The following is a 24,279-nucleotide window of genomic DNA, read 5'->3' on the forward strand; positions in this document are numbered from 1 at the left end:
TAATCCCTGTGGAGGAGAGCCCTTATCTTGTTTAACCTAACCTTACCCGTGCAGGGGGCCCTAACTCAGCGGGGCTACTAAACTTTACCTCACCACTGCACTGTGGAGGGCCTCCAGGGCTTTAATCTGATAATTTTTCATTTTTAATATCCGAGGAAAGCTGTCTATAATACGATGCGTTAAATAATTATTACTCAGCTTTAAAAGAAATCAGATTTCAAGTCTTTAACTTCCCTCATGTCCAATTGTTGAAATTTTGAAAGTTTTTTAAATCTGCCGTTTGAATCATATTGTTTGTTACATCTATATTTAAACCTTTAAAGATTTTACTTTTCTATATACCATTTCAAAATTAATTTATGATATACATTATTTAATATACAACATTCAAATATAATTTTTTTATTTCATAAATAACATTTTCTACTTTTCATCCCTATTGTCCTTAAAGTGTTAACTCAGTATAAACTTTGTACTTTCCCCCCAACTAATTTGTCTAACTACGCCTCCCACAATACAAAACTGTATAAAAGTCGTAAGAAATTAAGACGGAAAAAACTCGAGATATTTGTCATGCACGTAATACGTGGACCCACCATTTTAGGGGTCACCGCGGATACGCCTCTAGAGAAATCTTGGGTACTTGTGGTTGGTGTCGACGCCCACCCCCCCACCAACTCCGTACTTTAGATTTTAGTTTTAAAAAGAAAATGAAAAATGTTTTTTGAGAGGGTTCTTTTTTTGGGAAGGTGTTGGTACCATCTCCCAACAAAGCTTTAAACTTTACGAGGACCTATGAGAAGCTACACTGTTAAGGGAACAATATCGGTTAAGCAGTTCTTCTGTACAGACAGACAGACAGACACACAGACTTACATAGATCCTGTCATTTTTATATCAGGATTAAAAGTGTTGCGCTGCATTTAAAATCCACTTAAAAAGCTATAAAGAGTAATAAAATGAATTCTAAAAAGCTATCAATATTTTTGAAAATAATCATTCTTGTCTTGGTTATAAAATGAATAGACGAGCATCAAATTTAACAATTTATTTCTGTATTTTAATAGAATTGAGGATATTTTGTGAACATCAAAATTTTACAATTTTACACATTTATAATCATACATAATAAACAACAATATAATAAAAAAGCAGAATTTTGTACAATTTCAACGTCTCCCTGACTTTGCTACTATTTCATACTTAGTGTAAATTTTTGAAAACCTTTTTGGAGTTGTTCCCTTTAAATTTTTACAAATAGATTTCTTTTTAAAGTTTCCAGTATGGCAACGAAACCGATTAATTTCCTTTTGATTAGAACCAGTTCTCATCCATACATAAAAATCATGTTTAGTATCGTGTAACAGACAATTTTCCACAAATATTCAATTAATAGCAGTTTTGTTTGTCCGGGACTTTCGCCCCTCGGGGCTAACAGGACTGTTTTTAATATTTTTTCATTTGTATATCCACAGAAAACTGTCTATAATACGATGCGATAAATAACTATTATCAGTTTTGAGGCAATAAGTTAAATTTAAATCATCTTATTTTTACCTAATTTGGTAATTTTAATAAAAGCTTTTTTAAAATAGTTTAATAAACACATATGTATAATATTATTTAACTTAACACATATAGAATTTCACTATAAACGACACATACATACATTTAATAACAAAATCTAAATAACAATGTTTGAATGATAGAAATAATTATGAACCAGTTCTGAAAGTGATTTTTACAGAAACTGGTAAATTACAACCTTACTCAAAATATATATTATTTTTACTTTAAAAATAGTCTTTTTTGTAGATTTATTAGAGATAGAAGATAGATTTTTCAATGTGGCCGTACTATTTCAGCTTATCTGTTCAAAAAATTTTGTTTGGGGTTAGTAATGATTCTTAATAAAATTTAAAATATTTTAAACTGAGGTATCTATTATGGTATAAATTAAATATCACAGAATATAATTCAAAATAAATGCTGTTTTAAATTAAGATTAAAATATTTCTGATAAAAGCATAAAAATGAGATCACAAGAAAGTTCCATATTATACAGAAAAAAACATCTTATTATTGAAATGTAAAAATTCACAAAAAAGGATATGAGTAATAGTATTTTACTGGTTCCTGGAGACATTTTTTGTTACAGAACCCTGTTACTGCTCAGCTGATAATTAAGACTGGTATCTGTAAATCTGTTAAATCAAAAGACTTCAGGAACCTTGTTTTTTTCTTCTGGAAACATATCACTAATGTAAATTTGAAATTTGCATAGCTGGCAGAAAAAATGATATCTTTTTTTTGATATTTGCTTCATGGCAACAATTTTTTTAAGATGTAAAATTTATTTGCAAATTCTGATATGTTGACAGAAATTATTTTTGGCAAAATCTTTTTTTTTTTGACTGTTCACTACTCCTGACCCCCATAAAGCAATGGTCAAGATCTTATGATCTTGTGAACCTTACATAACCTAACCTTAGATAAAAATGTCGTGATTTTCTTCAAAATTGGAAATAGATATAAAGAGGTTGTTGTAGATGGTAGACTGCCGAAGAAAAGGATTTTACCAGATTTTTTTAATTAAACTAAAATCTAACAAATACAAAAGCTTTGATGATAATAATTATAAGAGAGATGAGAGTATTTATTTTTCTAGAATTAATATAATCAGAAAATTATTATTTCTTGTGATTATATTAAAAGTTTCAATTCTTCTACTGAACATTTTATTTAGACTAAAAGTTTAAATTTTTCACGTTTATAGATTTTTTTGTTATGGTTGGTTAATTCAGAATTTATTTATTTATTGAAGATCTCCAAAAATTCCCGCGAATGTTTTTCTCAGATTTTTCATTGTATCCTCACCCTCTGGATTTTCAGGATCCTAAAAAAAATAAAAAGGTTGATAATTTTATAATAAATATTTGGTTCTTTCTAAGGCTTGGACGTCAACAAATATGCACAAACGAGAGGCCTAATGACATTCAAACATTAGGGAACTAAGGGACAAGAGTCAGTAATTCTGAAAAACAATTCTAGTTGTATCTTTCCAACATGTATGAAGAATGTCTTAGCCAGGCAAAGCCCTTTCTATCGCATATACAGTCATGAGTTACCAAAAAATTGACGTAAAATCAAAGAAAAGGTTGCTTAATTCAAGTTGGTTGATAAAAAAAAACCTGACTTTGCCCAGGTATCTAAAGGGATAAGACAATGGACAATAAATTAATGTACATCCCCAATTATGATACACAAAATTCCTCACTCTGTAGATTACAATTAGTGTTTGAAACGTTTGGACACTCGACTAAATGAACCAACCAATCAAAATTCAATAAAAGTCCAGAAGGTAGTTCAAGCAACAAATGAGAAAAATTATAAGACTTTGGGAACTAGTTTCATAAACAGCCCAATGTCCCCTCCCTCCCTGACTTTTACCTCTGAGGATTTTTCAGTTTTCTTTTCTCCTTCTTCTTCGTCCTTGTCATTATCATCGTTATCATCATCCTTCCTCACTGTAGAGCTGCCACTAGAGTCAGCTGATGCACTACTTGAGTCCGACGCTAAAATTTAACAAAATTTAAATTATTACTTTGTCACAATTTTTGTAATTCAAATGTCATGCAGCATTGATTAACAAAGTCCCCTCGGAGGTTTCACTCAAAGTGCATGGTCGAGCACAGAAACCCCACCCCTTATTTAGAAGTAAATAGAAAATAATTTTTAATTTCTTTTTTAATTAATTTACTTAGAAAAATGGCCCCTGCAGGAGTTAGATATAGAAAATTATTCATAGTAAGTGGTTTAATGCTCGAAATGTACAATGAGGGAAAGCACTTTGTTTTCCTTTTAATAGACTGTCTATAGCTGTATAAGTCTATCTTATCCATTTCCCAATTTTTCTACTATAGCTATAGCTATATCAATCACAAGCTTCTGTAAAGTTATTCGAAATAAATCATCAAATTCTTAAATTCAGTAATTCATAAAAAATAAAATTAGTTTACAAAATATTTTTTTAAATTTAGAAAGGGCTGGGGAGTGAAATGTTTTTAATTTGGTAGGTTTTTACCCATTAAATTTGTTAATAGTGCCTTATTTATCTGCCAAACTCTAGATTTTGGGTTTACATGCTAAGGATTCTTTGATACAAAGTCAATGCAATATTTACTTTTTAAATTCTGTTAGGACTAAATTAGTTGGGTAACCTTTGCCCCATTCTATTTTAAAATTGATATTCTACTATTAATGTCAAACATAAATAAACTAAAATTTTCTAAAATTTAGAATTGATTTTTTCTTTTAAAACTATGCTTTTTTATATTTTTTACAAAACTTTTTTGCAAGTCCTAGATTCTTCTTTTTTACATTGTTCTATAATAATACTAAATTATCTCTCAATAATTGATTTTAACCTCTAGTTTACATCCAAATCACAATGACATGAATCTACAATTACATGCTAATCAAACTTATAATTCTTTTTTCAACGTGGCTTCGAAACTGATTAATTTCCGCTTGATTAGAACTGGTTCTCAGCCCTGCTAATAAATCATGTATAGCATCGTATTACAGACAACTTCCCATGGCTATAAAAATAAAAAAAACACAAAATAAAAAACAGTTTTTGTTAGCCCTGGCCTTAATCTTATAATTTTCCTTTTGATATCCGCAGAAAGCTGTATATAATACGATGCGATAAATAACTAATATAAAATCTTTTCCATTTCTATTCATACTTAATTTATCTTAAATTCTACCATATTATCATGCTATACCATACAATTTTCAAATGTCTTGAATTAAAAATTGCTCCTTTGGTACATAAAAATATTCAAAATATTAATTTAAGTTTTTTATAGTTTCTCACACGCGCAGCGTGAACTATAAGGATTAGATTCCATCTTAGTTCTCCAGGGATGAGACAATGGATGTCTCATCCCTGTCTCATAACAAACTTTCTGTAGACTAAAATTAATGGTTGAAACGTTTGGACACTACTAGTTTGAAACTAACTAACCATAATTCAGCTAAAGTACCCAAAGTTAGTATAAGTTTAAATAAATGACTTTGGGTACCAGTTTAATTTTCATTACAATGTCCCCTCCCTGCAGTAAGCAAATTTATTCATTTTAAATCAATTTTTAAGTTTATGAGTTATTATGAGTTATGAGTATAGTCAAATAACATTAATGGTCCCTGTTCGTTGCTAGAAAATTGTATGTTTTGTTTTATGTAAGATGATAATTTCATTAAGATTAAAAATTAAAATTCCTTTGTATAGTTGATACGTCAATATACATTCTTTTCTATTAAAATTAATCTTGTTTTTATTTATAAATCATTTTCATTAAATTATTTTTATTTTATTATATATATTAATCTTCTTATATTTTAGAAATAATATTTATTCATGTTGACTATGTTGTCTTTAAAAATTGACTTTTAAGTACAGTGTATTTTTTTATGAGAACTTTTTTGAAAGCAATTTTACCCCACTTATAGTTATCAGAATTTAATGATTAATGGCTTGTTTTCTTCGTTTTTTAATGCAATTAATAGAACACCAAAAAAATATTTCAGTTTCTATTTAAAAATTACAGTAGAATCTAAGATTCAAAACTTAGGTGTCAACATCTAAAAATGGTTTTAGCGCATTTTTCTTATGCCTAAATCTTCTACCCTTTGCTAGAAAAAAATTGGATTTTCTGTAGTCGACTTTGGGGGGGGGGGGGCAGTACTCCCTCCCTGGTTGAGATATGACCTTCAAACTTTGATATGTTCTAGTACATGTCCCTAATAGTATCTGTATATATTTTTAGCTCTATATATCAACTTTAAAGTGTTTATCAGCCATTCTTGCAAAAGGTTGAATATTTGAGCATAAGAAAAATCCGCTAAAACCATTTTTAGATGTTGATACCTAAGTTTTGAATTTTAGATTTTACTGTGCTTTTAAAATATAAACTGAAAATTTTTTTGTTGTTCTATTAATTCCATGAAAAACAAAGAAAATAAGCCATTAATCATTAAATTCTGATAACTATAAGTGGGGTAAAATTGCTTTCAAAAAAGTTCTCATAAAAAAACACACTGTATTTATATTAATTTACCTAGAATTTACAAATGGTATTCAATATTTTTTTTAAACTTATTGAAAAATATTATTGTTCTAATGCACATAGCATAAAAAAGCAATACAAACATAATTTCTAGCTGAAACTATATTTCCCATTCCACTGAGCTCCTATTATATGCTTAATTCTGTCAGTTAGTCCCACGTCATGCTTCAAAGTACATAAATTTTACAAACTCATATAAAAAAGGTTTCGTGATTTCATATTTATCATCTGTTTTTTTTCAGTTTCTCTTTCTTTATGATTATTGACCAACTGCTCTATAACTTACTTTGTTCGTTTGGCCAATTTTGTCATTGTTTTATGCTTTGCTACTTATGAGTTTTATCATCCTTGTTTTTTTAATCAAAACCTAATCACACATTGCATACATTTTATTTCCAATGGCCTTCAATAGAGACAATTTAAAATATCCAAACTATTACTATATAAAGGGTGTTTCAAAAAACCAATCGCTTTATTTCTTTTTAATATAAACCCTAAAGTTTTGGTCAAAAACTTAAAAAATTACCCAAGTCATGCTCAAGCAATGGCAATAAGAAAAAATATTAAATTTTGAATCTACTTACCTCTCCAGAGCACTACAGCTCGAGACCTAGCCCTTGTGGAGCTTTTCCTCTACCAGGAAAGTGCATATTTTATTGCAAATTAAGACTGGAGTTGTCTTATTTCAAAAGAACAAACCGTTTTAAGTATCTAAACTCTTGTAGATAGACCCCATAATGTTAAGAGTTTTTGATGAGGCATATAAAGACCTTTTATAGACACCTTAACCAGGTTTCTACCTCAATCATAGTTAATTTGGCATAAAAAAAGACAGACCCATCAAACAATCACACATGACTCCTCTGTCTAGTTCTTGATGTTTGCCAGATCTTTCTTTTTATGCCAAATTGGTTACGACTGTTTTAGAAACCTGGTTAATGTGTCTATAGAAAGGTCTTTACATGCCCCATCTAAAACTCGTAAAATTATGGGGTCTTTCTACAAGATGCCAAGTACTGAAGATGGTTTTTCTTTTTTTCAAAAGGCAGAGCCATCATATCTCAATGTTTAATGGGTTTATCTTTTTTATGCCAAATTGGCTAGGATTGAGGTAGAAACTTGGTTAAGGTGTCTGAAGAAAGGTCTTTGCGTGCCTCATCAAAAACTGTAAACATTAAGAGGTCTATCTACAAGATTTGTTTAATCTCATGGTCGAGCAAAATTCTCCACAAGGGCTAGGTCTCGAGCTGTAATGCTCTGGAGAGGTGATTAAATTTAAAGGTTAATATTTTTTCTTATTGTCATTGCTTCAGCATGAACTGGGTCATTTTTTATTAGTTTTTGACCAAACCTGTAGGGTTCATATTGAAAAAAGTGAAGCGATTGTTTAACACCCTTAACTCTATCTAAAATCTATAAACATGCTTTCATCTAGAGACTAATCACTTTAATGGTCTCAATCATTTCTTTTTCAAATATATATTTTTTTTTTCTTACCCGAAGATGCTATTCCAAGTATAAAATAAAATATGTATAATACATCAAATTACACTTATAATCAATATTAATCTAACTAAACAAGGGTACAAATTTTATTAAAATAGAATTTTCAAAATGTAAAATTTTTCCAATTTATGCAAGTACTGAAATTTTATTGATATTGTTAATTAATTTGATCTTAAATCATGCATTAGGTTATTTTAGATAATTGTACATGAAAAAGTAATAATACTTTTATGTTTTAAATTTTAAATTCAAGATTTTTGGGCGCTTTCCCTAAAAGCGTAAATCGAGCAATGACCCCCCTCCCCCAAATTATTTCTTAATGAAATTTTTAAAAAGGTGGGACGGGTAGTTTTTTCTTATGCCTAACTCTTGCGGGGCCTGACCCTGTAGTGCACTAACCATGTGGTGCTTCCAAGTACCCAAAAACCTAACCTAATGTCAAAAACTTATTATCCAAAAATAACATCCCCTTTTTATCAATTCAATTTAAAACTGAGAGGAGGGTGTTCTATGCTTGAATAGTCATTTTGAGGGAAGCTGTCAATTTTGATCATGTACAAATTTCTAATATTGAACTACTAGGTATAAAAATATAAAATATCTACCTGTAGAATCTATAAGAAATATAAAGAAAAAGAATATTAAGAAAATGTAACAATATTGTTTATTAAAAAATAGCAATAATGAGAATTTGCTTTTTAAACTTCTTATAAGCTAAGAACATAGTAAAAATTATTGTCCAGTTTTAAATATATGAAAATTCATTATAAAAAAAGTTCTAATTTATTTTTTCTTTAAAGAACCCAAAAATTCATGGCATTTAAAGCTTTTTAAGATTAAGATTGATTTTTTTTTAATTTTTGGCTCTAAAGCTTTTAAAGATAGGCAGCTGAACTTCTTCACTCTACTTTAAGAATTTTTTATAGTTTTTATATTAAACTTTAAGAGTCAAATACTTTTGCCTTACTTGATTTGAAATATTAGAGGTGAAATATTCAATTTTCAACTTCAAAAATAGCTCAAAATATTTTAACTGTATGTCACCAAATGTAAGAAAAATACAAGATTCTCTTTTTTTAGATGAAGAAAAAAGTAACTCAGCTGCCCAACTGAATGAAAATAACCCTGTGTCTGTGAGGTAAATATACAAAGTAGGGTTGGAATTATAATAATAAATAAACATTTAAAAAGGTGGATAAAACTAATGTCTTGCGTTTACTGAAATTGTATGAAAAAATATGAAACTGTGGCAGGCTAAAAAATAACTTCTAGTATAAATGGAGAGAACTTTTGGAACACACTGTACCTAATTGTTTAGGCCTAGCACCCTGTGCTTGAGCTACACTCGTGGCTGCGCCAGCAGGAGCACCCTGCCCGACCTTGGCTCCCTGCAGGGGGGACCCCTGCACACCCTTGCCACCCTGAGGAGCTTCCTTTGCTCCATGAGTCGCCCCTGGTACAATTTTAGCCCCTATTTGGGCACCCTGTACTACTTTTGGAGCACTTTTAGCTCCCTGTACACTTTTAGCTGCTTGAACAACTGATGCAAAGCCAAAGACTGGCTTGGATTTAGGGGCCTGTGGAGCCGTGGCAGGGGTAGGGGTGCTCTCTTTGGCTTCAGAGGAAATATAATAGACTATTAACTTTTTTTGTTCATGATCTTCAACTTATATGCAAGAACTATTTGTGTAAGGTATATTCATTCAACGTAAGTTTTACGGCGTTTTTTAAGATTTAATATAAAAGAATTTAAATATTTTTTTTATAGTTTATTTATCCTAATACTTCTTGCTTTTTTAAATTTAATAAATATTTGATTTTTTCATCAAAATTCAGGTAAAATAAACTATAACTTACCTCCAGAATCATGTCTTGCTTTGGGCTTTTCAGGGAGTGGAGGTGGGGCTTTGGCAGCTGTTGCAGAAGGTGCGGCGGCTGCGGGCCTTGGCGGCTCTTTGGGCTTGGCTGGCGGCTGCTTGGGAGGCTCCTTGGGTTTGGCAGCTGGTTCTTTGGTCGTTATTGCTTCTTTCAGTTCTTGTTTGGCCTACAAATAAGAGTTAAAATTTGATTGAAAAGTGTAGGTATTTGTTTTAGATCCTTTTTAACAGGGTTCGGCAGCCGCGCATCAGCCGCGCATAAGCCTCAGTTTTAAGCCTGTTTGTGAGCAGAAAAATAAATTTCAGAAAGAAGGATTGTCTGCTAAAGAGCAGTTTTATGCACCCAGCTGAATTTTACAGTGATAAAATGACGATTTCACTGAGGCTTACGCGCGGCTGCCGATCCCTGCTTTTTAATACCGAAGTTAAAGTATTTTGAGAATTTTTAACCTCCTGATTAAAAGTATTAATATAGATTGCTAACATAGAACACATATATTGGTCAGTTCGTTCATCCAGTAGGAGGGGAGGAGATGGGGTAGAGGGGGTGGATTAGGGGATTGAGTTTCACTTTATTAGAGAACATGAAAATCTGGTGTAACATCATAATAATATATCTATTACAATAAGTCCGAGTCCTTGACCTTATTTAGGATTTGTTTTTGGGTTATTATTGATGCCAGTTTTCTCACCACTTACCTTTCCTAACTCTGTATTGGCAGCATTGGAGCTGGTTACGCTGCTGGCAGCGCTGCCAGGTCTCTCATCATCAGCCTTTATGACAGGTGTCCCACTCTTTATATTCTCCTTTGCTGGAATTGAACACTCAGCCTTAAAAGAAGATTAGATTAGTGTATCACATTACATATCTAGTTCTATTAAATCTCCTACTATCGGATACGCCCTTAGGGCCTCTTGGGGTATTTATAGAAAGAGGAGGGGCGAAAGTTAACCTACCTTTCAATTTTCTTGGAAGGGTGGAGGTACCCTTTCCAGAAATAGTTAAAAACCTTTCTTGGACTTTTGCTAAGCTTCACTTTAAGAGGGGAACCAATTGGTTCATCGGTTAGCGAGATCCTTCGCTACAAACACAAATTGTGCATAAAACTACTTTTATAAATAGGATTAATGAATACACATTATAAAATTTACCTCCATTTTGGCTAAAATAATATCAGCTATATGTCTCCTGTCCTCTTCCTGGCTGTCTCCGAGTAAACCTGTTGCACTGTCATTCACCTTCAAAATACAAAGTTTCAATAATGTTTCTTTTTTTTTTGGGGGGGGGGGGAGAAGGAGGAAAGCTTCATTTTAGGATTGCTTGTGAATATACTAAAAGTTGCCATGTATTGAAGAATTGTCATAGTGATTTTCCAGTTTAATATTACTCTTTGTTAATTTTATGCTAATATTTTCTTCAGTGCCTCAAAGTGTTCGTCTGTCTGTAACGCTAAGAGAAAATTGTAAACTGATGGCTACTATTTAAGATATACAGTGGTTAATTTATTATATAAATTTTCTTACAATGAGCATCAACACAGGAATCTAAAGGGATAAGACAATGGCCGATAAATTGATGTACATCCCCATTGATGACAAACAAAATTAACCCTTCTGTAGATTGAAATTACTGGTTGAAATATCTGAACACTTAACTTAATAAATCAACAAATCAAAATCCAGTAAAAGTCCTTAAAGTTGTTAAGCCAACGGATAATAAAACGTTATTGTAAAACTTTGGGGACTAGTGTAATTGTCCCCTCTCTCTCTGGAATAAAAACAACAATAATTTGTCTAAATATTTACCTCAATAATATATTCTTTACCATCTTTGGCTACAACAGCTTCTAGAGAGCATATTGTCAGCCCTCCAAACATCTCAGCTACCTGAATTATAAATAATAATTAAAATACTGCGAGGCCCAAACACTGCGGGACTACCCATTATCCAATATAACCTGACCTAAAGTAATAAACAAACAAACAAGAAAACTACCCACCCTCATTTTCAATGCTCAAAAGTTTCTATGTGTGAAAGCTAAATTAAAAGAGATAATATATTTCCAGAAAACGCATTCATTATTTATTCTTTATAATACTTTATTCATGTTATTAGATAAACTATTTGATAAAGTTTGTTGTTTTAACTTTTATCAGGAAACAAATAAGCAACTTCCGATGTACACAGTGTACAGCTACTAATTTTATTGAAAAAGGACAAGCATTATCTAAATTTAATACCCTTTCATAATTTTTTGTTCGCTGTACAGTTAAAATCAGTGTTGCGGAGCCGGAGCCGGGAGCCGTGGAGCCGCCATATTTTGCTGGAGCAGGAGCTGGAGCCGTAATTTTCGGTAAAAACGGCTCCGGCTCCGGACTAGATAAATAAAGAGATTCTTTATAAATTATAATATGGTAACTCAGTTTTGTCATGTGCAAATGCCCCTTTTAAGTTTTTTTAAGTCCATTTTTATCAAAAATTTAACTTTTAAAACCTTCAAAGTCAAAAATAGACGTGGAGGAAAAAAAATATGTCGAGTTTTTCTTGATTTTAGGTCGGAGCCAGAGCCGGAGCCGCCATCATCACCGACGGCTCCGAGGAGCCGGAGCCTGAACCGGAGCAGCACCAAAATAAAACGACTCCGCAACGCTGGTTAAAATAGTTGTCGTGGCTGACAAATATCTACGTCGATATTCTTGACATCGTTCAACATTTAATGACAAAAAATATGTAGTTATTATGTCAACGGGTATCAAATTTATAATTTTATTTTGAAATCCGCGAAAAGCTTTCCTTAATACGATGCAACAAAAACTATTCTAAAAATTAAATTGTCGGTAATACGATGCTATAAATGATGTTTCAGTAATGATGAGAATTGGTTCTAATCCAGAGGATATTAATAGTTTTAAAGCCATACTGAAAAATCAATTGATTTTTCTCAGCCATCGCTATTTGTTTTCCCTAATGCAATTCCATGGCACTGAAATTGTGTTGCAACTTTTGGAAAAGTTTTAATTAATATTGATAATAAAAATGCCAAAATGCCAAATATTTCCAAATATTTTTCCTCCATCAAAAGGGATTAAATTCCACCATTTCCTTATTGATGCTATTAACTAAGTTTCTCAGGGATCTTAAGGGATAAGACAATGAATATATATTGATATATACATCCCCAATAATGATAACCAAAAAAAAACCTTCTGTAGATTTAAATTATTGGTTGAATAGTATGGACACTTTTATCAGGAACCTTACTATCAACATCTAATAATGGTATATAAGGTTTTGAAAAGGTACCATGATGATTTACAATCAATTGTTCTTTCCCTCCATGTAATTTTAGTTTTATGGTACATATCATTTCTGTTTTATTGGTATGTCGATAACGTTTCAACCATGACCATCTTATCTATTGAATCAACATAAGGAAAAAGGATAAGAGGATGAATACTCACCCCAATTTCATTGTAAAATATTACTTCCCCCCTACTAAAATAATTTGTCTGCTATTTATCTAAACCGTCCGCGGCTTTTTGCATCTTAATCATAACCTATTCTATATATGTAAAAAAAATAAAAAAAATTTTATCTTATTAATTATTATTATTTTTCTGTAATTTATTATGTTTTAAAAAAAATTAAAGAAAATATTTAATATACAATTTGATTTAGAATCTTAAAAAACAAACAGCCGCGGACGGTCTTAGTGCAGCATAAAAGTATGTTTCGCCTAGTTTAAAAATAGGAGGGTTCACCTTTTATGATCAAAAATTTATTTTTTTTCAAATTAGCCTAAATGTAATATTTAAATCTAATTAACATGATAAAACTTTTAAATGTTTACTAATAAAAAATTAATAGTTTAGCTCTCAGCCACCAGGTTCGCTAGTTGTCTACTTCAAAGACATACATTAAAACTAAGGCTAAATATTAAATAAAAAATTTCATAACTGAATAATCTAAATAAGTGAATAATCTGTAATGCTATCTATGTTCTTTCTCAGACAATACTCGTTTTTACAATATTTTTAACATTTTCAAGTGATGTTATTTACCCCTCAGGGTTTGGCCCTTTAGTGACAAAAATCCAAAACAAGAAAAATACAGGCAAAATAAAAATTGATGAACGCTTTGATATTCTAGTTCTATATCCAAAGCTAGATGGCACTGAAAAACTGATTTTTATAATTTACAATCAAATGTTCATATTAAATTTGTAAAAACGTTTATTTATTAAAAAATATAAGTTACATAGACTGCAATATAAATCTTATAAGCTGATAATGAGTGTTATGATTAAAGTCAGTAGCAAAGTCATGAAAAATTAATAATGATAATTTTATATTCTTTCGTTAGGTTTCATCAGAATGGATGATAATTCAAAATATTTCTATATCATCCCTTAAAAATTAGATTTATGCTTCAAACAGCAACTAAATTGTCTTGAAATTATATTTAATTTTAAGATATTCCCATTTTGAAAAGTGGTGGAATAACATTAAAAATTCAGCGCGGCAATTGCTCAATATAGGCCTCTAGGCCCACTGCCTATTTTAGTCCTTCAAATACCTCGATTTCTCTCTTTTATTATTTTCTCTATGTGAATCAAGTACCCTTAAGTCGATATGAATATTTGAGATTATCGACATGTTTCTTACAAGTTAACGTCTAGTCAAAATTATCCGTGAAAAAAAGTTTTGTATACAATGGTACTCAAATTCAGGATCTGCTAATTGGTTTAGGGTGGAGAAAAACAGACGACACTTGCTTTAAGAATAGCTGTGCTATATAATGGAGAAAAAAGAAACAGCGTATAGTGTCCAATAAAAAATAACGCCATACAATAAAAATTACCAATAATATGGCATACATTGTAATTTTTTGTAATATAATTAATTGTATCTAATTTTTATTCTATAATCCATTTACAAAAACGTTGTCATATGTATAATAATTGAATTGAAATATACTACTACTACTATACTACTAAATTGTATATTTGCCCATATTTCGGAAGAAAAAAACTGGCACTCACCGCATTGATCCACATCTTGTACTTGTCCGTGACGGGTATCTCCTCCAGGATGGACTGGCCAATGTTCGTTTTCCAGGCCCCGCTTAGGCTCTTCCGCCTACAGTCACAACAGTGAGACAGGCTGCATATAGTAGACACGAGATATTACTACATCAACAAGAACAAAACACATTCAACGCAGCACAGCACAGTGTTGTTGTTGTGATTGTGTACGTGTCGTCCTCAGAGAACAGGGATCAGCAGTCGTTATGGAGATTTTAGACACCAAGTTTTTTTTTGTTTCAAATAAAAAAAATAACCCAAGCAATAAAGTTTCTTAAAAGAAGACGCTACTTAAAATGAACTATACTAAAAAAGCACCGTGATAACCAGGGATCTAAAGGGATAAGACAATGGATATAAATTGATGCAAATCCCTTTATGTAAAATATTAATGGTGGAAAAGTTTGGACACTGCAAGTATAATTAATGCTAAAACTATTTTTGTGTCTAAAGGGATAACAATTTTTATTTTATATTTGCCTCTAAATAAAGTTTCAATTGACCTATAATAATGTTTTACTATTTAGCAGGGAAAGGGCATAAAAAGATTATTTTGTCGACTACTGATCTCTGAATCTGATTGTGTCCATATCTCATGTTGTTTTTCTGGTGTGTTCGGGTGTTTTTACAAGTGAGTGGTCAGTGTAAAAAAAATGCTTTAATGTCCAATGGATGATGTTCATTTTTAACTTCAAATATTTTAGAATCAGGAAAGTATATTTTTACTCACATTTTTAAATTTTGTATCCAGAAATTAGCATAGCTATGGCATCTTTATCTTATCATTACAAGCTAAGCAATTGCAATTCTCTAAATTACTTTTTGAAAACCTAGGAATTTTTAAAGCATTTTTTATCTAACCAAAAGAGGTTCACATTTTTCAAATAGGTTCAAACAAGTAGGGAAGGGCTAGTTATGGGGCTATTTACATCATAATTGTTTTTACTTTTATCAAACATTGAATAACAAAAATTATATTAACAATTGTAATAGGAGATAAGTTTATTATGTTTTTACTATTTGAAAATTGTTTAATTTTTACTAAAAACCCTGCAAAAAAAAGTCACACAAATAATATTTTCTTTAATATGCCCAAAAAGCATAAAAACTATGCAAGTTTTTAAAAAATTTTAATATAAAAATGTTTCATTTAATAATAACAAGCTTTAAATCTTTTTAATTTTTTTTTATTCAAGAACCTCTGTCTTTACTTGAGTGTTTACTAATATTTTGTTAAAATTTCAAGTTTTAGAGAACAAAATAAGCAAGTTTCAAAACCATTCAAAAAGCTACTTTTTGATTTCCTACTTTATACAAGAAAGATTGAATTGATTTAACAGCTATCAAAGTTATTCTTTTCAAAAGGCAAAAGGTTTAAATCAAAAATCTAAAGTTTATAATTAATAAATTAAAAATAAATTTGAAAGATATTTAAAACCTCTATAATAATGAAATTACTTGAAATTTGAACAGGTTGGATGTATATTTTGTGTAAGAGAAACTGAGAACATATTTCCAGTTAATTGACTCATTAAGAATGACAAATTTAGCTAAATTTTAAACTTTACAAAATGTTAATTCCAATTTTACTTTATTATGCATTTAAAAGATCTATTACCTCCAAATTAAGTTCAGTTTAACTAAAAGATTTTTTATAAAGTAACATAGCAGAAAATAGTTAAAATTATTATATTGAATGGAAAATATGTTCTTGTTTTCTTTATGATTGTGTTTTCATGCAGCAAGTATAAAAAATAAACTTTCAAAAATCAAATGAAACAAACTAGTAAATATTTTTTTAAAAAGGTTGTTTTAAAGTCCATTTTTTATACAGTGTCTATCTAAAGTGCAGTGAATTTTCATGCAAATAAATTAATAATAATACTTATAAACTTTTGTTGAATTTAATTGACAGACTGTATGATTGAAAAAAGCATAATAAATTTTAAAAGATGACCAAAATTTTGAAACCAAGGATTGAAAGAGTATGCTTAAAAGTTCCATTCATGGAAGCAAAAGTATAATCCTATTGAAGGTTTTAAAAATTGGTTAGTATGGAGAATGAGATTTTGGCCTCTAGGTAAATAACAAGACCCTGTCTTTTAGGCATCATTGATGAAAATTCCAAGTTTTTTATATTAAAAGTTTGGAAGATTTAATAAGTTTGTATGATATAAGTCAGACACCAGAGGTGGATTCTTTAAATAAAATTAGGGTTGCTGTTCGATGGTGAGGCAAAATTGTTTTCCTGAAAAATCCTCCAAAATCACATAAAAATTAAATAAAATCATAAAAGGGTTATTAACATAATATTTTTTTGATTTTTGTAGATTTTTTATGTGATTTTGGAGGATTTATAATAAAAACAAATTTGCCTCACCAGTGAGCAGCGACCCTAATTTTTTTAAGAATCCACCTCAGTTTTCAATCCAACTTTAAATTCAAAATAATATTTTATCTAAATTTATCCAATTTTTAAAATTCTTATTCTTATGTTTTGTTAAGCAAAATTAGATAATTTTTTATGATAGTGCAAGTTGCAACTTTTTCTTAAAATCTAAGAAAATGAAAGGATCTAGTCAGTGATCTTTCCTTAAATTAAGCACAGAAAATTAAAATAAATAGAAATAAGGAGTGGGGATTTTCATGTAATTGTATTTACTTTAGGTTAGGTTGTATTGGGTATTTAGTAGCTCAGAACAGTTAAGGCACCGAAGATAAAAGACAAAAACAAAAAAAACTAACCCCTCCCCCTATTATCAATTTATCTCAAAATATGGGGCTTAGGGTTTATCAAAAGTTTTCTTCTCAATAACTGATCACAGCAAAAAAGTAATATTATCAATTTCACTATATTTGTTATTGATATATAGGTATAAAGACAAAGTTGCAAATTTTGTGCAACACATAGTTTGCAAACTTTACTTCCATCCGCACAAACTTTTATTTGTTATTAAATTATATTTGTTTGTCCTCTTTGTTGCTTCATACACAGATACAACCAGGGAAACAGGAATATTTATTCTTCAACAATTAAAAAAAGGACTTTTATGGAAATTCTAGCATTTTAAATCAAACAATCAATGATCAATCAATGATTTTGATATTAAAATCTTTAAAATCCATCTTTAAACAAGAAAGATGTTACGAACAATCGACTGGACTTATCCTATATGCAAAATCAATTTTTGCCCATAAACTTATCCCTGGCCTATGTCTCACCGTAGAGTGTAATTTTTAAAAAATAAATTTATGATGAAATGTGTTTTAGGCATGTAAAGAAAATATTAATAGAGAAACGAGGTTTTCATTATTTTGTCAGTAATGTACTGTTCATACAGTACAAATTGTCCGGAGATATGACAAACAATGTTCTAGACATGTAAAGAAAACTAATAAAGCTGACTCACTATTATTCAAGAGCTCTTTCTTTTTATTTCAGGAAAAAATGGTAACATATAAAGTAGGTATTCAGTCACTTAATTTTTTAATTGTTCAAAAATCAAATTGTTATACAGAACAAATTTACTATTTTTTAAAATTTTCTAAGAAATATCATGTTGCATTTTTCTTCTTATATTCAGCTTCCAATTTGCAATATAAAAAATTTGTTCTGTAAATTTTCTTTTTATTGCAATTTCTACGATGAACTTTGGTGATAAAGTTTACAGCCCTTTCTTTCAGGGTTAAAGGGAAGAATGAGAGAAAAAAAATTTTAACCCCTATAACTAATAATTTACATACAGTTTACCTCTTGTGAATTTGTGTGAAGACAATTCAAAGAGGGCATCATCAGTTGATTAGGGCAAAAACAGTTACAATTAAACTCTTCAAAATTGAGTAAAGATTAATTTATCCGTCATTGACCTTTTCTATATCCCTGCATTGAATGCCAACTTCTTTATTACTTTCCAGAAACTAAAGTCAAAACAAAGCTGTATCAATTTGTATTTGTAATTGAATTCCTTCTGATTGCCTTTACACAAAATAAATGAGTATCACTAGTAAAACAAACAATAGGACACTATAAAAAAAATATTTCCTATCTATATTTTTACCCCCCGAAGAAATGTCGAAGTTTGGAGGGAAAATCAACTTTCATATTTAAAGACAGAGGTGGATTCTTTAAAAAAATTTTGGCCCCCTGCCTCACTAAAATTAGTGCGGCTCGCTTAAATTTTTTTTGGAAAATCCTCAAAAATCGCATTAAAAATCTACAAAAATTAAACAAAATCTTATTAGCTTACTGCCTCTTTTTTTTGTTATTGAGCTTTATCCGTCAAGGCTCACTGTCACAAAAAGAGGCAGTGAGTTTAAAAGTTAAAAAAAAATAAATTTCAATGTATTTAGGAATGTGTACATCAATAATTTATTATATTGGTGGTATTGTAAAATTGGTTTTCAACAAATCAAGAATGAAATATTATTTTTAAATCTCCTTTATATTGTTTTAAATAAATATTATGTGCTTTGTTCATATCAATTTTTAATGTAACAGTGACAAACATGCTTTTTATAGTGCCTATAAAAAATGACGCCATACTGGCCTACCATTGGTAAACTAAATTTTATACTGGCCTGCCATTGGTAATTTAGTCTGTGTATTAGCTTATCGTTGATCATTTGTATTGTATGACGTCATTTCTATAGGCACTATAAAGAGTTTCACATGCTTATTTTCATGAACAGGAACCTTAGTTTGAAAAGATTTAGTTCTTATTTCCTTATTTGTTTGAAAAATAACTATATACATATATATTTACAGTACAGTGCTAATACGAATTGTCTCACTGTTTTGCAAATAAAAGTTTGCATAATTATCAAGAAAGAAGCATGCTTTCAATTGTGCAATGTTTTGTCTATACGCTTGTATTACAGAGTGACCCGCAACAAAATATGATAAAAATACTTTTGAATATAGCAAAACATTTTTGGACTTTTAACTTTCTATTTTAAATGGTTTCTAAACTTTACCTACTTTCATTTCTTGATCATTTATCAAAAAGATTTATTCAAATTTTTTGTGGGTCACTCTGAGAATAGATATAAAACTTGACCAAACATACAACATGCCGATACCACAATTAACAACGTGTGTGTGTGTGTGTCCAAGACACGTGACAAATACAAGAGATTACAAAGAAGCCATTTTCACAAAAGTTTGCCAGTAAATCTGCATGAAGAGGTATTGTACTGTATTATATTTTTCTGTTATTTACAAAGTTTCAAGATTTCTATTTTACACAAGACAATAAAGTTCATAAGAAGCGTAGCATCAATAATCTAAAAGTTTTGGTCGCTTAGATTAATGAAAAATTCTACAATACATCCTGTAATCATTCTTTTTATTTTTATAATTTTGTTGATAAAAATATAGCCCATTTATTATGGATAACTAGATCTATCAATGTGACAAACTTGTAGACGCTAGAATAGATTAGCTTTGCTGTTAAAAATGTGCATATTTTATCATTTTGACTGTACTTTAAAATATTACTAAATTTACACATTCCAATTTTCTTGTTATAAAAGTATAAAACTCAATTACAATATTTCGTGCAAAATTATACTGTATAATAAACAATATATTAATTAGAAAGGGGAGAAAAGTTATAAAATCTAAAAGCATAAAGGAACCTTTTTAATCTAAAATATTATTTTTCCTTTTTTAAAAACATTTAAACATATAAGTTATATATTTTAACAAAGGTCTAATTCTTAAAAGTAAGAAAACTCTAAATAATTGTAAACTATTAAAAGTGCATAGCTCTAATTGGACTAATTTAACAAGTAGAGAATATGAGAAAATTTAAGCATTAGAACTAGAAAGAACAGTTAAAAATCATTTATAAACCACCAGCGGCTTCGCCCCTAGCATCTTAAGTATTAGAATTCAAAGGGGTAGGGATTGAAGAGCAGAAAAAAAGCTAAAATCGATCCGAAGATCTAAATCTAAAATTTGAAATAGCCTAAAAACACCTCGAGACATAAATGAATCTTTATTTAAATGGAGAACTCAATCGGATCAGCAGTTATCGAAATCTTAAGCTCCAGACAAAAAAATCACTATTTTATATAATAGGATTATGTTAGAGTATTGGATTTACCAAACGAGTTTGAATTAAAATTGAAATTTGAAACAGGAAACAAAATGACAATTCACGATACAAACCAACACCTAAAGCTACAAAAACAACTACAATTGTCATCTTCTTTCCTTTATTATTGACTTTTTTTTTGAAATTTAACAATCTCGTATTAGAGCTTCAAATTTTAAAGCTGGAATGGGTAAAACAAAATAAATAAAATATGTACAATATGATAAAAATTTATAAATGGATAATTATTTTATTTTTTATTACCAACTTCTTCTTCGTTCCGAGATGTAAGAAATGATTATTTGGGAGTAACCCTCAATCAATCAATCAATTTTTTAAAAATCTGTGAAAATGACTCTTCCACTAAAGATAGTTTGGATTTTATGTTTCAAAAGAGATAGTAGTGCAGATTCTGGGTTGAAAGCTAGGCTAGTCATTTGTGGAGTTTTGACTTTAGAATGGGGTTTGATTCAATATATTAAATATACCTCTTCCAGTATGGCTTTAAAACCGATTAATATCCGCTGAATAAGAACCAGTTCTCAACCATACTGCAAAATTATGAATTGCATCGTATTACAGACAATTATCCACGAATATTAAATCAAAAACCATAAAATTGATACCAGTTTTATAAGCCCAACCTTTTGGCCTCTCGGGGCTAAAAAAATGGTTTAAATTTTGTAATCTTTTGTATTAATATCCGCGAAAAGCTGTCTATAATGTATAATAAGTTGTTTTTTTTTGTTTTTTCTAACAAGTCTTAAAAAATAAAAAATTCTAGCCAAACTTAACCAGAACTAAAAAGACTTTGTGTAGTGGAATTTTTCGAGAAAATATATAAAAAAAAAACTAAGATTGGTTAAAGCCATTTGTTTAAGCTTTTTGCTTTAACACAAATCAGAGCACGTCTAGTGAGTTTTGTATTTAGTCAATCATATATATCATCTAATAATTACTTTTTATCATAAAAAAAGAGTTTACTCTCAAATGCATTGGGATTGGGGGATGGGTTGGGGTGGACTTACATTATTGCGCGGTAGTTGTCCCCAATCTTGAAGATGTGAAGGTCATACTTGGCGTCTATGTAGTTCTCTACGGTGCAGTAGCTGTCAGATATAGCAACCACACTAGCAACATCCTTAATAAACAATATTGTTCACAGTAGCTGTCAGATATAGCAACCACACTAGCAACATTCTTAATAAACAATATTGTTCACAGTAGCTGTCAGATATAGCAACCACACTAGCAACATTCTTAATAAACAATATTGTTCACAGTAGCTGTCAGATATAACAACGACACTAGCAACATCCTTAATAAACAATATTGTTCACAGTAGCTGTCAGATATAGCAACCACACTAGCAACATCCTTAATAAACAATATTGTTCACAGTAGCTGTCAGATATAACAACGACACTAGCAACATCCTTAATAAACAATATTGTTCACAGTAGCTGTCAGATATAGCAACCACACTAGCAACATCCTTAATAAACAATATTGTTCACAGTAGCTGTCAGATATAGCAACCACACTAGCAACATCCTGCAACTTCGTTTTCCTTTCCATGATCCGAAATTTCTTTCAAGCCAAAAATGTATTGGAATTTTTCATGCACTGTATTCCAATTGGTACTATTAAGAATTTGATCATCTTGACTTACTTCAAACTTATCTACCAGTCATTTATTGTAACCTTGAAATGTCGTTTTATTTCTTTAGTAACCAAAGAGGGTTTTAAAATGAGACAAATTAGATTTTCTTCTTCAATTACTTATTGTTTTTAAAATATTCTATGAAATCCAAAATTTCTGAGAGAAAAAAAGTAATTGTATAACTGTCTGAAAATGGGGACAGATGTCATCGCGTTTGGCCTACCTATTTTATTGACGTCATAGTAACGGGAAAGAGAAATGGAAGGGGTAAAGAAACCCCCTAAAAAAGAGATGGGGTATAGGGTATTTCCTGACGTCAATAGAATAAGTAGACCAAGTAGACCATTTAGCTAGGGCACTATAGACAGCTACTGATTTTCAAATATTTGAAACAAATAAACAAAAATGTTACAACGCTTTACTGAACAATATACAAAATATACAAAATATTGTCTGGCAAAGTGTGGTTTGTCAATTTATCTTTTCCCAACAAATATTAAAAACAAGGATTAAAGCATCCATAATTAGCAAAGAATCGAAAAAAATTAAATAAGGACAAAGTGACTTGAAAAGAAAGAGGGGAGATAAATGTATTTTGCAGCATGACTGACAGACCGACGGACAAAGTAAATCATGAACTGGATGCCATTAGTACAGGAATCATCACAAAAAATTTCAACTGTAAAATTTCTGTAAAGTTTAATGTTAAAATGGATAAATTATTACTTACTATTATCTTTCACCAGATTTCCATGTTCTCTAATAAATTGAAACTTGCAGCGGGTTAAAATAACAATTCCCCCTCCCCTCCTACTGAATGAACGAACTGACCAATAAACGAGTTTCATGTTAGAAAGCTACTTTGTATTTATGATTTTATTTTTAAAAAACAAGATTGCTTAAAATAAAATTCACATCATATTTGAGAAAAGCATAAAAACAAAGACAGACATCAATTATTCAACAAAGTTCCAGGAATTTAAAGGAATAAGACAATAGCCAATAAATTTACATACATCTCCTTTTACGACATTGAACTTAATGAATCAATTAATAAAAATTTTAAATGAAATCCAAGTTTGTTAAGCCAACGAATAAGAAACGTTATTATAAAACTTTGGGGATTAGTGTAATAAACAGCTATTGTCCCTTCTCTCCCTGACAAAGTTCACATTCATACATCAGAAGTGTTTTCTATTTTTGTCTCAACATACCAGGGAAGAATTGAGGAGATATAAGCTTTATCAAGACAAAATGTATTATTTTCTAGATGTAATATGTATTACAAAGATGTCGGTTATTTTTAATTGGTGATTTTTTGGTGGGCAGGAAACAAATTTTTTCTGATGTATAATGTTCATTTTCTGGAAATGAAATTACTGATTATAATTTTCAATGTGAAAAATGAAATGTAAGACTAAAATAACCTATGTTTATATCTCTGACACTTATAACATATAATGGCCAATGGCCTTCAACCCTCACAAAATTTAAATTTAGTCTACAAAAACATGACATCAGAAATGGATATATTGTTTCATTTTAACATTTCCAGATTAGTTTTTCTGTCTTTCATAAAAACTTAGAAAAAAATATTGGTGCTATTACTCAAACCTATAGGATGTATATTGATAACCATTTTTTTTTAATGTTTTTAGCTCCCAAGATGGGGGGGGGGGCTCTTATTCAACTTAATCTAACCTAAAAAAAGGATTTAAAAAATAATCCGGGTTTTTTACTTTGGTTATGAACTTGTGGTCCAAATGCGAATTTAGAGAAACCACCTAAATATTATTACTTAAATCAGCATGTGACGTCATAAAAAGGAGGAATTATCCATCTCGTTTTAGGGCTTTTCTTTCCCTCTCCCCATCCCTCATTTTTATGATGTCAGAATTTTTTTTCTAGCGACTTTCT

General features: G+C 30.1%; 1 protein-coding gene across 7 annotated transcripts in view; it reads right to left on the bottom strand.

Moving 5' to 3' along the window:
- Nucleotides 1-1,033: 1,033 nt before the first annotated feature.
- Syn (synapsin) overlaps nt 1,034-24,279 on the bottom strand; it is a 94,493-nt gene continuing 71,247 nt past the window's right edge. For 3 of the 7 annotated variants that reach the window (XM_080162748.1, XM_080162765.1, XM_080162756.1), the window contains 9 exons: nt 21,728-21,840; nt 14,560-14,680; nt 11,324-11,404; nt 10,670-10,756; nt 10,217-10,348; nt 9,498-9,684; nt 8,947-9,255; nt 3,451-3,575; nt 1,034-2,896 (listed from right to left, as the gene is read on the bottom strand). In XM_080162748.1, the coding sequence (XP_080018874.1) occupies nt 2,816-2,896; nt 3,451-3,575; nt 8,947-9,255; nt 9,498-9,684; nt 10,217-10,348; nt 10,670-10,756; nt 11,324-11,404; nt 14,560-14,680; nt 21,728-21,840 (1,236 nt within the window). In that variant the 3' untranslated portion in view covers nt 1,034-2,815. Of the gene's footprint in view, nt 2,897-3,450; nt 3,576-8,189; nt 8,255-8,946; nt 9,256-9,497; nt 9,685-10,216; nt 10,349-10,669; nt 10,757-11,323; nt 11,405-14,559; nt 14,681-21,727; nt 21,841-24,279 lie in introns of those variants that run through there. The other 4 variants (XM_080162771.1, XM_080162783.1, XM_080162777.1 and 1 more) reach the window with 4 other exon arrangements.

This window comes from Acartia tonsa, chromosome 1 (assembly GCF_053477335.1).
Source record: "Acartia tonsa isolate MP-2025a chromosome 1, ASM5347733v1, whole genome shotgun sequence".
Classification (NCBI taxonomy): Eukaryota; Metazoa; Arthropoda; class Copepoda; order Calanoida; family Acartiidae; genus Acartia; species Acartia tonsa.